A 13,256-nucleotide genomic window follows, 5' to 3' on the forward strand; every position below is an offset into this window, starting at 1 on the left:
TTAATTTTACAATATGATTCAGCCAATAAGGATATTCAAAATATATGGCTGTGTGTGTTTACAATGATTGTCTATGATGTGCAATAAGCAGCATCGGAATGCTGTATACTTTCGAAAGACATGTAATTATACGTCAAATGCAGTATGCAGTTGTATTTAAAATGTTTCTGCAAAGTTTCCATGTCAAGTGATGATTTTTTTTTAATGCTTGCACAACCTGAGATTGCCCAGTTGGTGTTAATATTCACTAGTATTTAATAGTACCCCAATCTGAGCTGCATTTATATTTTTTTGACAGCACCACTCTGCTCTAAAAATAAGAATAGCCATGGTTTGGGGAATTCTGGCAATAACATTTGGACCGTTAGTCATAGGCTTACTAAAGGACAGTAGAGAGAACATAACTCTCATGGATCAAATTCACTTCATGAACTCAGTGATTCAGATCTGTCTTGATGTTTGACATTTAAGCTCTGGGCATGAACCTGATACAGTTTCACTTTTCAGATATGCTTTCTGCTCTTCTGATTCATGTGATAATGATTTCAGACATTTATGCTCAATGAAATAATATCCTATGACCAGGAGATGTCATAGGGTGTGTGTGTGTGTGTGTGTGTGTGTGTGTGTACACACACACACCTGAGCCCATTGCCTTTTTTTACTTTGTTTTAATTTCTATGCTTTCCCTTATTTCTCAAGTTGGATTCCAAAGCATCATCCCCTCCTCTCAGGTACCGATCCTCTCCTTGTCCAGATTCTAATAAAGGGAATCTTCAGGCTGTTACCGATGAATGGTTGTCACTGACTCTTGCCATCACACCTTCAAGCACACCTTCCCCAACTCCTCCACCTCCCAAACTCTTTCTTTCTGATTTAGAGGAACTTGGCACTCTAGCTTTGACAGGTCCGCAGAGCGTGCTGGGGCATTCAGATAATATCACTCCTCAAGTAAAGCACGACCATTTTGTTCCAATTACCTCACCAAAGGCTTCCCACTCCTTCCCTGAATCTCCAACTTCACCTCAGCCATTTTCTTCATCTGCCTGTAAATCACCTCCTCCAGCAACCTGGTTTCATGACAGCGTGCGTAAGCCTGTTACCAATAGTGTAAATCTGCGCGAAAGTAAATGTAGCAATTTCAGAGAATTGAGAGGAAGCCACACCACCAAGGAAAGGAAAAATTTCTCACAAACAACTCCAGAAGTTCAAGGAATAGCAGGCCCTACTCTTGTTCTCTCCAAAGAAGACCCATTATTCAGAACCCTGACGGAGACTGACGAACCAGAAGAAGAAATCTGTGAAGAGCTGCTAGCGATAATCCAAGGGGGCCGGTCAAAATGTAAAGATTCAGGTTTCTACAGGCGTGCCCCTGATGTAACAGAACAACTGGCAAGGCTTCACATAGAGGAAGAGCTGAGCCATGACAATTTAGAGTCACTCGTATCAGTTAAGAGAGAACCTATGATACCTTGCGAAGGGGACAGTTCACCAGATACTAAAAAAGAGGTATTTAAACTTCTTAAGATAAACTCCTACATTCTCATCATGAATTCAAGTCTTAACTTTCCGTTGTGTGTGTTTCTGCCTGCATGTGCCTTTCTAGTATAAACTGCAATATTTTGAGAACAGTAGAATGCACATTAACGCACAAGCCCTCTCTCCAGTTCTTTTATTTTGGAGATGGGAGGAAATGTCACATTGTAATTTAGTTTACCCTAACTGAATAAAGTCTCTCCTTCCTTCCTTCTGGAGCTAGCCGCCATTAGTTGCGGCTGTCATCAGGAATGAAAAACCATTGGTTGCTTTGATGGGCACTAAGTAGTTTGGCACAACTCCTGGTCAAACTAGAAGACATGCCAATGTGATCATACTTTCCTAGGGAGGAAAGAGTGTAAAATCTGTCACCCCCATGCAATTTCCCCAATACAAATGCTCCACCACCAGACCACAGCGGCCAATTTTCCCCAGAAGGGGAGATGCTATTTGTAGCTATACCATCTCTTCTCCTATGGCAAACAGAAACTTCTGGCTTTTAATAGATAATTAACACCTCTCCTTCTACACACGGCACTGATTCAAGTCGCACCACCATGGGATGCTACTTATTCAGAGACACACACCATGCCATCTAGTTTTGTCTCGAAAACTTTACAGTAAGTCATTCAGGAAATGCCCATTTATTTATAGGTCACTCTCTTGTTCAGAAGTAACCAACATGTCCTCCGGATGTCATTGGACTAAAATTCCTGACAGCCTCAGCAAGCATTGCCAGTAGTCAGGTAACAGTAATCCAACAGCATTTGGAAGGTACTGCATTGGCTACCCTGATCTAGTTAACTTGAACAATTCCCCATAGGTTTCTGATATAAAGGAAGCATTACCCAGAATACCCATTAAAGTTAATGCTGTTTTATACTTTATACCTACACATGGTGTGTATAACACTGAATTCCTTGAAATGTGAGCAAGCCACAAACAACTGCTGCTTACCCCACCACATGAAGGGTTTACACAATCATTGAGCACAGAGCTTTGCTTAATAACAAAAAAAGAACCATCTAGCTTTAGAAACTGCCAACTGGCAGTGGTTGAGTCTGGCCCCAGCGCCATTCTAATTAGTCCCTGGTGGTTCTACTCAATTTTAATCAAGTTGTCATAAAATGTTTCCCACAGTTTTACTCATAAGAAAAGGGGGGAGGATTTTTGGCTTGTAAGATTGTCTTCCGTCTAATGTTACATCTCTCTTAAGAATTTGTATGTAGCATCCCAGCTGTGGAACCAGCCATTTATAATGGCCTGCCCAGTGTTTGTTTTCCAGCATCACCACTGTGCACACACAGGCAGCAAAAACAGTGTGTCTGTTGTGGTCCCTGGTCACTTGCATTCCGCTTGAAGGGTTAGACTTGCTCCCAACGGTGTTAAAGCCTGAACCTGCACTGAGTGATCAGTTTGCATGACAAAACATGCTTCAGGCCCTTTTCTGAGAAGCAGAATATGCCTTCACCACCTGAAAGAATACAAGCATTGGCTATCCTTGTCCAAGAGAGACAAGGGCTGCAATCCAGCAAACATTTTCCAGGCATACTTGTTAACTCTACATGCACAATCCTTTTCTTTTCCTCCGTGACCTTCACTGTAGACTGCTTTCTAAATGTGGGAGCATTTAAGAAGCAGCTTGCTGCACTGTGAGGTGCAGGAACAGGGACCCACTATGCCAGGAACAGGGAGCTGCTATTCAAGTAAGCAGATAGGAAACAGTCCTGCTGAGCACAGAGATCGATCCATGTATTTCCAATAACTGCATTGTCCTTTATGTACTCAATTAACCCTACTGAACACAGCAATGGGTGGGAAGGTTGGGGGTGTCTCATTTCCTTTCACTGGTGGTGGTGCAGTATTCCTCTCTCTGCTTTATTGCTCCCTTTGTAATTGCTCTTCTGCTCAATTACTGTCTTTCTTTAAATGTTTAAGCCAGCTTCACTTCCCTATGAGACGCAAGCACCTTCCACCTCTCCTTCTTGCCTTGCTTCCAGTCCTCCATTTCACTCAGCCAAAACATCTTTCTCTGAATGCGTTTCTACATCTTCCAAGCCTGCTGTCACCCACTCACCCCCTCTCCTTTCCAAACTGTCATACAGACAGGAGAAACATTCGCCAAAATTAAAGGTAACAACAATATCTGTTATAATATGAAATGCTGCATGCCTTCTCAAAAATGCCTGACATTCGGGAAGCCTGGAGGTTAACCTAATAATTTAAAATCAGATTTGATGGTGACTAACATTTAATGACATAAGCATGCAGTCAAGATCAAAACGTTGTAGCACCAAGTATTTAAATATACACCATTCACCAAATACTCCAATCTTCAATACACTGGTGCAATTGAGCAAAAGTTATGTCACTACTGAAATCAGTGCATCAGAATTAGAACATGCCAAACAATATATATATATAAATCAGCAGAGATAAAATTTTGGCACACAGAATCATTCATAGTCCTTACTTCCTACAATTTTTCTTGTATATGTCTAGATTTTGATTCCTCCTTAATACTACTAAGACATTTGCTATACAATTTTTTATCAGTAAGGACTTCATCCAAAGCCCTTCATCCAATCTGCTGGAAAATCACTATTGACTTTTATGGTGTGGACTTTTATCTACTCAGCTGGTATAAACATAAATAACTCATTAAAATCCTGAACAGGCTACCTAGCATGCATATGTATTTCTTACTCTTATAGCAAGCATATTCATTCCTATTATTGAGAGCCAAATTACACATGCCTGCCTGGCTTCCCAGCCAGTTCTAGGAGTACACAAAGCCAGGCTAGAATTGAGACACCAGCATAGCTGGAATCCCCATACACATGACAACTTACTAACTAAGGAGAACGATGGTCTTGGAAGTCCCGATGGGAATGGACAAGTGGAAGAGGCTATCACAGGCCTCAGATACCTTGCCATTCCTACCAGCAAACAGATAATTAGACGACTCTCTTTTTGATAACACACCTAGTCTCATAGGAAGGGACTCAGGAGGCCCAGGGCTTCTTGCCAGGTTGGTGTTGTGTCTCATTATGGAGCACCTGGTTAGACTCGGCCTAGGTTGATACCACTTCCATATTGCTCAATTATAAAGCATGCATAGCAACCCTTCTGAACTCACATAAAGACATTTTAGAACAAAAGCATACCACACATCTGGAATCATGTGGGAGGAAGGTGTAGCCAATCTGAACTGAAATCTCATTATTCCCTTTCATTGAATTATGCTATTCCTACCAACACTGGTCAGCCACTCACAGTGGCACGGTCTATTCACAGATATCCAATCCACCATTGCAGGAATTCCTGCAAGAGAATATTATTCATGCACCGTTTATGCTGCTATGAATCCAGTTAGCATTTTAGCCTGTTCTATCATTAGCAGGTACTATAACTGAAACAAGAACTAGTGTAATGGCACTGAGAAATAATAAATCATTGCTTTTTGACTAAAAAAAAAAAATCACTTTGTAAGAGTGCTTTTGAATTTTGCAGAAGGAATATGTGACCCACACTGTCTGCTTCAACACTTATTGGAATGTGCAAAGGCACTCTTAGAATCCTGTAATTGTTTTTGGGTTTTTTTTCACACCCATCTTCTCAGTCAAGCTTTGGAATCTAATTTAAGGAGGCATCAGCTTCATCTCCCTTTCATATATCACTTCCTCTCTACTTATATTCACTCATGCAAAAGACACATTGAGATGCTTAGAATGCAGGTCAGATTTTCGCAATGAGCTCCTTTTAATTTCTCGAGAGTTATAATGCCTCAGCTACTAATATTTTCCTCCTAGCTATGAGTGCTGTTTACTTTTGAGGTTGCTCCATTATTAAACTTGAAAATGTACAGTGCTGCATTTTGTGATAGGATCTTCTGCCCCAGGTAGACTGGTAGGCATTGCAATTTTTAAGTGCTTGAGGATGGGGGTGGGGTGGGGGGAGTGTGGCATTAAGGAAAATGATCATCATAGCTTTGCGACACAGTGGATTAACAGATGTGCATGTCTTTTTGCACAAGGGCATTTTGGAGATTTGAAAGCTGGTTTGTGCAGCTTGCAAGTGAGAATGATATGACAACAGTAAAATTGCCCGTCTAGACTTTTAGATGAATTGACCATGTTTATGGTTTTTCCAGGCCGATTTAAAGAGAGAGATATTTGTCATCGGCAAACCTCCTCGTAGCCCTGTTATGACAAGGAGATCTTGCAGCTCGCCAGTCAGAGGGCACAGCTATTTACATAGGGTATGGTACCATATGGCCCTGATATTGCCAGGTTTCCCCTAGCATAAGGAATTTGGTTTCTCATTGTGAAGTCTGGGGCTCACATGCTTAAGTAAATTCTCTTTAAAATGGAAAAAGCTTAAAATGGAAAATGGAAAAAATTCTCTTTAAAATGGAAAAAGCTTGAGTGATAAAAGTGTGGAGGCCACAGGAAGCTGTGCTTGATTTGGACGTTCTGCTGGGGAATTGTAAATTGCAAGTATGTGTGAAACAGCCCTAAAAAGAAGCAATTTCTCTAACCAATCTGTGTTTAACTCTCCCTTCCTTCTTAAGTAGTTCCTCTCATTTCTAAGTATCTTACTTATGAGACCATTTGCAAAGGCTAAATAAGAATACCTCATTCGTAATGTCTGTGTTGCTGTTCCTTGTTTCCAAATGCATGATCGCGCGCACACACACACACCAAAATATTTTGCTGCTATGGCAACATATGTTGCACTCACTTGATGCCATGCCTTTTCATCACACTGATTCTCTGAGCTGCCATCTGCATCAGCTTTTTCTTGCTTATTCACATTAAGCTGCATCTATACAGTACAATCTCTTACTATAATTGTCCATACTCTGTCTTTGAACTGTGTGTGTGATTTCTGCATTTTATGTACAAACCAAATGTTATACATATTTGAATCTAATCGTTTTTGTATACATTACAAACTTCATTTATCTGAACTACAAGAGGAGTCAGGGATGATCATGTTTGCATTAAGAGGTTTATGTTTGAAAAAATGTAAGTGTTCTTATAGTGTTACAATCATGTACAGTTACACGGAAAAACTATTGGCTACTTATTTATGAGGCTTAATTGTAAGTAGCAAGGGCCTTTTACCAAGAAAGCTATATTCTTTTCTCATCAACCATTTGTCGACCATATGATCCAGAGACTTGATTACTTTACTGTACTCTTGATAGACCCATCTTGAAGACTAGTTAGCGTCTATAATTGGTACAAATCATTGCAAGTCCAGTCCTGCAAGTCCAAAGACTACCTTTCTCTCGCATTTAAGATGGAATTGGGTTATACTGATCTGAAAAAGCTCAGACTACATTGTTCACTTCATGTCCATCATTTGTGGTCCATTCATAAAATCAGGTTCCACATAAAATCAAACTATGAGACAGTTACATAAATATACCCTAATAGCTGTTCTTTTGAACTGTGAACTTCAAGTCATGAATCCTAAACCATGGATTCCCTTTTATATTTTGAAAACTTCCATATTTATTTTGTTACACTAAGTCTGCTGGGTATTTAAGTATGTTTACTTACCTTTCTGTTCAATAAAGGCAGTTTCTTTTATGTTAAAAATATTCAGTTTGTTTTTCAGAACTTTAATTAATGCCAATCCGTGGTGGGAAATGAAAATTGCTTTTCAGCTTTTTATACTGGCATTGGTTACCATTTTCCCCTTAAAAGGCTACATGTTGATAATTTATCTGCATTCTTTTAATAATTTGTTTTTCTCTTTTCTCATTCCCTATGGGATAGTTTATTTTTGTTTTTTTTAAAAAAACCTTCCACAGTCCTCTCAGAACTAGGCAGTATCATTAACAAACATAGCATGTGGTAGCTGCCAATTAGATATCTGAGAGTACTTTTGCAAGAATGTGGTATTGAGCAATCGTAAGGAATGGCTGCTTATTTGGTCAGTGTTATTCACACTGATTTGCTTTCTGCTTGTCTGAGGCTGCTTGTTTGGATTAAAATTGTATATTCATTTGTGCATTTTATAGACTAGCAGTATATATGACACTTAACAGCTTTCTTTGGCATGGTGATATTTATGCTGATGATAATTAAGGTTGCAAAAGGTGTTAAAGAAATCCTAGCATCTCCTCTTTTCTTTTACGCCTTGGGGGTTGGTTGGTTTGCTTTGCTTTTAGTTGTTTAATTTATTTGTGAAGCAGACAGCCAGTAAATGAGGCCTGCATCACAAATATCCTACTTGGCTCTATGTGCTTCTGCATTGTGACCTTTAGCTATTTGTTAAACTGTTTTTATATGCAGCCTCAGGACCAGTAATATGGGGAGGATTGTTGTTGTTGAGCACTTGGTGAGCTGTGCATGGTGGTCCTAGGGGTGCAAATTATATAGGACTGTGGAAAGCTATACCTGGATTTGTAACCATTTATACTCTTATTACATTTCAACTCATTTCATTTCAGCCACAGCGCCCTGTGTTTGCTCATGAAAATATACACAGTGGGGGGGAACCGTAAGTATTTTAATCTACTAAAGTTTTTATCTAAATGACATTGGTAAATTTCTAGTGTGGTTGAGTAGGGAGTATTTGCCATCCCAGAAGCTGTCTACTGAGGCAGCTTGCATCCCATGGCACAGCAGTGCATGGACAACATATGTGTAATGATATGGGCGGTGTTGGCTGTCCCTTCAAAACATGCTATCTGCCTCTGACTCTCACCATTGACTCATACATAGACCCATGACCCATACTGCCATTCATTAAACGCTCCTAAAACTCAAGAGCTCCTGTTCATGCACAAGAGGCATAATATCAGCATCATCCCTTTCAAAGTGAGTTGAAGTTGGGTTGTGCACTTTGGTCATGAACATATTAGAGAGCTTTTTCAAAACTCTATGGCAAGGAACAACTCTATGTTGTTATCTTCAGTCAAAGTGATATTGGGTATTAGGCAAAAGTGGGGAGATGCATGCTGAGCATCGCTGCTGGTTACTGAGAGGCAAAGGGATGAAGTACAGGCTGCTCAGTGCAGTGTGAGCACAATGGCAAAGCCAATCTGCCACTGCATCTACACCACACTGAGCTTCCCCTGCCCCTCCCCATCTCAATAACCAGCAGCAACACCTGGCACTAGGAAGCTAGGTGAGCAATGCACCACCTCACTAGTACTGTTAGCAGGGCTGGAAAAACTCTCTGAATGAGACCTTGGAAAGCTGCTCTGCCAGTCAGGAGAAACTGTACTGGCTAGATGGACCATTGGTCCAGCTAAGTAGAAGGCAACTTCATTTTTTGTGAAAATCTAGACAGACTTCATTTGCACATAACAATGCCAGTGGAAGTTGTGCAAGTTGTGTAGCTGGTGTATTGCATCATTTTATTCAGTTGCCGAAAGCTTTCCTTTTATAGCTCCTTTGGAGTGTTAAAATCTGAACATATATCACCATTACTGAAAACAACTTAACAGTTGTAGTTGAAATTCAAGCACACACAAGTAAATGTCATGCTAATTAAGTTGTTACACTGAATATTCTGGCACCTCTTAGTGGTGACAGGCAACTTACAAATTACTGATCAAATTCACTTTTGGCACTTGATGCAATTTTAATCTCAGAAATGAGTTCTATTTCCAATTATGATGGGAAGTGAATTAGCTTATGAGATTTATACATAAATACCTCCTTTGTTGATGTGTTGGACATAGTACTTAAAGTAGGAAAAAGTCAAGAGTTAGCCTGCAAATGGTGTAGAGAGGGGGAGCTTTTGTATACCAACTGCTTAGAACCACAAATGGGGAGAGTGCTGTTGCACTCAGATGCTTCTTGCAGGCTTCCTATAGGTTTCTGGTTGACCACTGTGAGAACAGAATGAGCCTTTGTTCTGACTTGGCAGGGCTCTTCTTATATTCTGGAAAGAAGACATGACTGGTTGTTCCTGTTCAACATTCTCGCTAGTCGGTCAATAATTTCTAACAATGAAGCATAAGATCTGAACACTCAGTATATTAGATCTATTTTACTTAGTTACTGCACAACCCTGTAACTCTTCTTACAGCATAGTAATAACAGCAGACAATAAAAAGAATGCCAGTGCACAATCCATCACAGTTGGGCACATTTCAGTCCATTAAAATTTAAATTCTCCAGAATCCCAGGATGGGACAGCCTTACTAGGGCTCCTTCCTATATACACATGCACCTTTATCTTTTAAGGACTGCATGAGCTCTCGCATCACTTGTGTGATGCAGCAAGAGAGGACTCAGTGGACATAGGTCTGGTGCTGTCACAGGCACAAACCAATAGGTGCCTTGCCCAGTTCACATTTCATCTGGCATTGGCAGATTGCTGAGATGAACTAAGGAGAGGTGGTAGGGAGAATACATTTGTTTTCCCTAAGGAACAAAGTATTACAAGTTTATCTTTAAGAAATGTAGTATCCACACAATAGATACTATGGCTTGGCCCTAAGGAAGTTAATTTAAGTAACTTCATGGAAGGAAACATTCCCTATCCTCATTTTCGCCATGCAGTCAATTATGCCCCCTGAAAGGATGGGCTAGGGAGTGTCAGGAGTCAGAATTAAGCGCAGGTCAGCAATAAAAAACATGGTGTCAGTGCAGTTAAGTCTTTATTCAAAGAAACCAAAACAGTGCAGGCCTAGTGATCCCAGCAACTCTTCCCTAGGCTTGGGCAATATATCACCCAGGACCGATATGAGGGTAAGACTGTGATGGTGGTTTCACTCAGCGGTATATTGCTAGTGAAACCACCACAGTTCCTGAGTCCCTCTGCTACTAGCACAGAAAGGTAGCAGGCAGGACAGCTTGTTCCTCCCTCCTTTTCTTTAAATTGCTTGGCTGAGGAGCACGTGGCTGCCCTCACCTCAGCCAAGCAGTTTTATGTAGCCCCCAACCTGCCACCAGCTGGCACGAGCCAGTGGTGGGGTGGGGGCTCCGTTAAACTGCTCCTGCTCCCCAGCTGAGGAAGCATTCTTCTACTTGCACACAAGTAGGAGGATTAGGGATCTCAGGCTGATGTGTGCAAATAAGACCCCATCATTCTAGCATGTGCATGCGCTGGATGAACAGATTCTGCTTCATGCTGCCTGGCTGAAAGGGCCGTGCCAGCAAAGGCAAAGGGAGCCCTGATGACGGAGCCTGTCAGGTTCAGTCTCAGCACTCCTTCCATCTTCAGGCAAGGAAGGGGGAGAGCAAGCAGCCTCTTTCTCTGAGGAAAAGGAAGCCACTTCCCTCCCCCCCCCCACTCCTTGCCAGCAAAGCTGAAGGAGCCCTGCAAACAGAGCCTGTCAGGCTGTGTTTGCAGGGCTCTCTCCATCTTGGGGAGTTGAGGGCTAGCTCAGCTGGTGGGTGGGAGCCTTCGTGCTGAGCAGCGGGCTGGGGCCAGCTGCATTCACCCCAGCCTGCAAAGCCCTGGGGTAAAAGCACCTTAGTCCCTGCACAGTGAGAGCTGAAGCGGTTTCACCCAGGGTCTCACAGGCTGGGGCCAACGCAGCTCTTTCAACATAGCGATATATCGCCAAACTGTGATGTTTGGCTGGTGATACACTGCAATGTTGAAAATCTAATACTGCCCAGCCCTAGTCTTGCCCCAATCAAACAGCTATGAGGACTGAAGGTCCTCACCTTTCCACCACTTTCTAAGGCTCCACCTCTGCAGGGTCTTCCCCAAGCAGTCACAAACTGTGTCTGCACAAAACCAATCTCCATTCTTTTCATTTCTCTGCATGTTCTAGGATACTAGGGGGAGGGGAGCTGGTCACAAGAGGAGGGGTGTCTCCCTCAACTCTGCCTCTTGCCCAACCTCCTTTTCAGCCTCAGAGTCAGAACTTCTCTCTGCCACAGCCTCTTCCTGCTCACTAAACTCTGTTTTCTGCTTTGAACACCACCTCCCCCCAGTCTGCTCCTCCTCCTCCCTCGGACCACTCATTGTTGTCCCACCACCAATCCCCTGGCTCTGGGGGTTCCCCAGGTGGTGCCTCCCACCACTCCTCTGCATCCAGCCAGTCCATGAGAGGGAGCTACTGGGGGAGGGGTGGGAAGCATCCCTTCCATGAACTAACTTATATTCAAATCCAAGTTTTGGATAACTCTTCCTCCTTCGGTAGGCCTCCCCACACACACATATACAAACTACTCATCCCACATTGTTCAAGAGAGTCCCCTGATTCTCCAGATAGACTTTGGTGGGTGCAGGTAGTCACAGAGATTAAGGGACAGGGAACTTCTGTGACCTTGGTGAAGTTAACTTACCTTAGGATCCAACCTCTGTGGAAAGATGTCTAGATTCCCTTGGCAAATTAGTAAACAACTGCCTGGTTATTATATGAAAATACAGTCATGTACAAGAGAATGGGAAGGAAGATATCGGGAAATGATCAGAGCTTAACTGTAGCTGATTGACAAGCTAACCAAATAAATAGTAAGTTAGAATAATTTGCATTTCTATAGAATATTCAAGTGCTCAAAGTACTCCATATGCATAATGAGTTGTAGTCTCTACAACAACCTGTAAGCAACCTATTTTTAACTTCAAAGGACTATTATTTAACAAGCTTTTCCAGCTAAGTAAAAATGAAAGCTGCTCAATTTTTTTTCTTTAAATGCATCCATTTGTCCTGTTTAAGGTTTCAGGTTCTGTATAACTATACTCCTAGGAACGAAGATGAATTGGAGCTCAGAGAGGGAGATGTCATTGATGTGATGGAAAAATGTGATGATGGATGGTTTGTGGGTATGTTAATTTTTAATTTAGTAGTGCTCTAGGATATATGTGCTACCTCAGAGATTGCATAGCAGGATACTCTCAGTACTTTGTGGCTGGCAAATCAGACTTCATGAGATACCTGCAGTGACACTAAACGTGTTAGAATCTTTTCAAAAACCTTTGGTATGAATTGTATCACACTGTTTAGAAAGAATGTGGCAAGCATTAATTCCTTCACACACATAATGCATATCATCCCCTTACCCAGAGTTCTGCAGATGCTGTAAAGCACGCATGGAGCTTGCACAAAGGGCCAGCTCCAAAAAATGTTTTGAGCTTCCCATTTGTATCTGAGTCACTGATAATGCAGCAATATGCCAACCAGTGTAGGGTGTTTGGGCTCTTGCATCCCAAGCATGAGCTGTTGACTGGCAAGGTTTACAGATGACCACTATATGAGACCTGGCCAAGTCAGAGGCAGTGTGTATTCATCTTCCTGCTTCTAACTGGCGGGATTGCTTGCTTGACATGAGAGCACACCCTCAGAATTCTCTTGCACCACTGAGATTGCAATATTCAGAGCTCAGTGGCTCCCTCCATTTACACCTCAGCAAATGCCTGGCATTGACACATGCTAAGCATTGGTCATAGAAGGCTTCCCCATTAACTTTGATGGAACAAGCATTTGAGTTCCCTGTTAAGAAAGCACTGTCCAACAAAACTGAATATAGGACTTGGGAAGAACCATGGATGATATCAGAGGTTTCTTCGAAGTTTCAACTGCATCTACCTGTACTGCTGAAGAGGCAAGCTGCATTTTAAAAACATCTTGACTCCTCATCAATGTGAGCTGCTGTAATTAAAACTTCCAAGAGTTCTACGTTTTTCCTGTTTTGCACCTGCAGCTTAGGTGTAGGAAACTTTGACTCTCCAGATATTGCTGAACTACAGCTCCCATTATCTCTCACCACTAGCCATGCTGGCTGGGGTTGAAG

At 41.9% G+C, this 13,256-nt stretch overlaps 1 protein-coding gene and 1 long non-coding RNA gene across 43 annotated transcripts in view; one reads left to right on the forward strand and one right to left on the reverse strand.

Moving 5' to 3' along the window:
* The window catches only part of SORBS2 (sorbin and SH3 domain containing 2), a gene marked incomplete at its 3' end in the record, with an annotated part of 179,875 nt that overhangs the window by 166,097 nt on the left and 522 nt on the right, over positions 1-13,256 (forward strand). For 25 of the 42 annotated variants that reach the window (XR_014160001.1, XR_014160002.1, XR_014160003.1 and 22 more), the window contains 4 exons: positions 703-734; positions 3,475-3,669; positions 8,003-8,052; positions 12,182-12,268. Coding sequence is in view for 16 of the 42 variants with exons in the window: in XM_081875580.1 (XP_081731706.1) it covers positions 703-1,509; positions 3,475-3,669; positions 5,690-5,797; positions 8,003-8,052; positions 12,182-12,288 (1,267 nt within the window). Of the gene's footprint in view, positions 1-702; positions 1,510-3,474; positions 3,670-5,689; positions 5,798-8,002; positions 8,053-12,181; positions 12,289-13,256 lie in introns of those variants that run through there. The other 17 variants (XM_081875580.1, XM_081875582.1, XM_081875585.1 and 14 more) reach the window with 7 other exon arrangements.
* LOC309349684 overlaps positions 1-13,256 on the reverse strand; it is an 89,288-nt gene that overhangs the window by 31,961 nt on the left and 44,071 nt on the right. The gene's annotated exons all lie outside the window — the stretch shown is intronic.

This window comes from Podarcis erhardii, assembly GCF_964252035.2.
Source record: "Podarcis erhardii genome assembly, chromosome: 9".
Taxonomy (NCBI): Eukaryota; Metazoa; Chordata; class Lepidosauria; order Squamata; family Lacertidae; genus Podarcis; species Podarcis erhardii.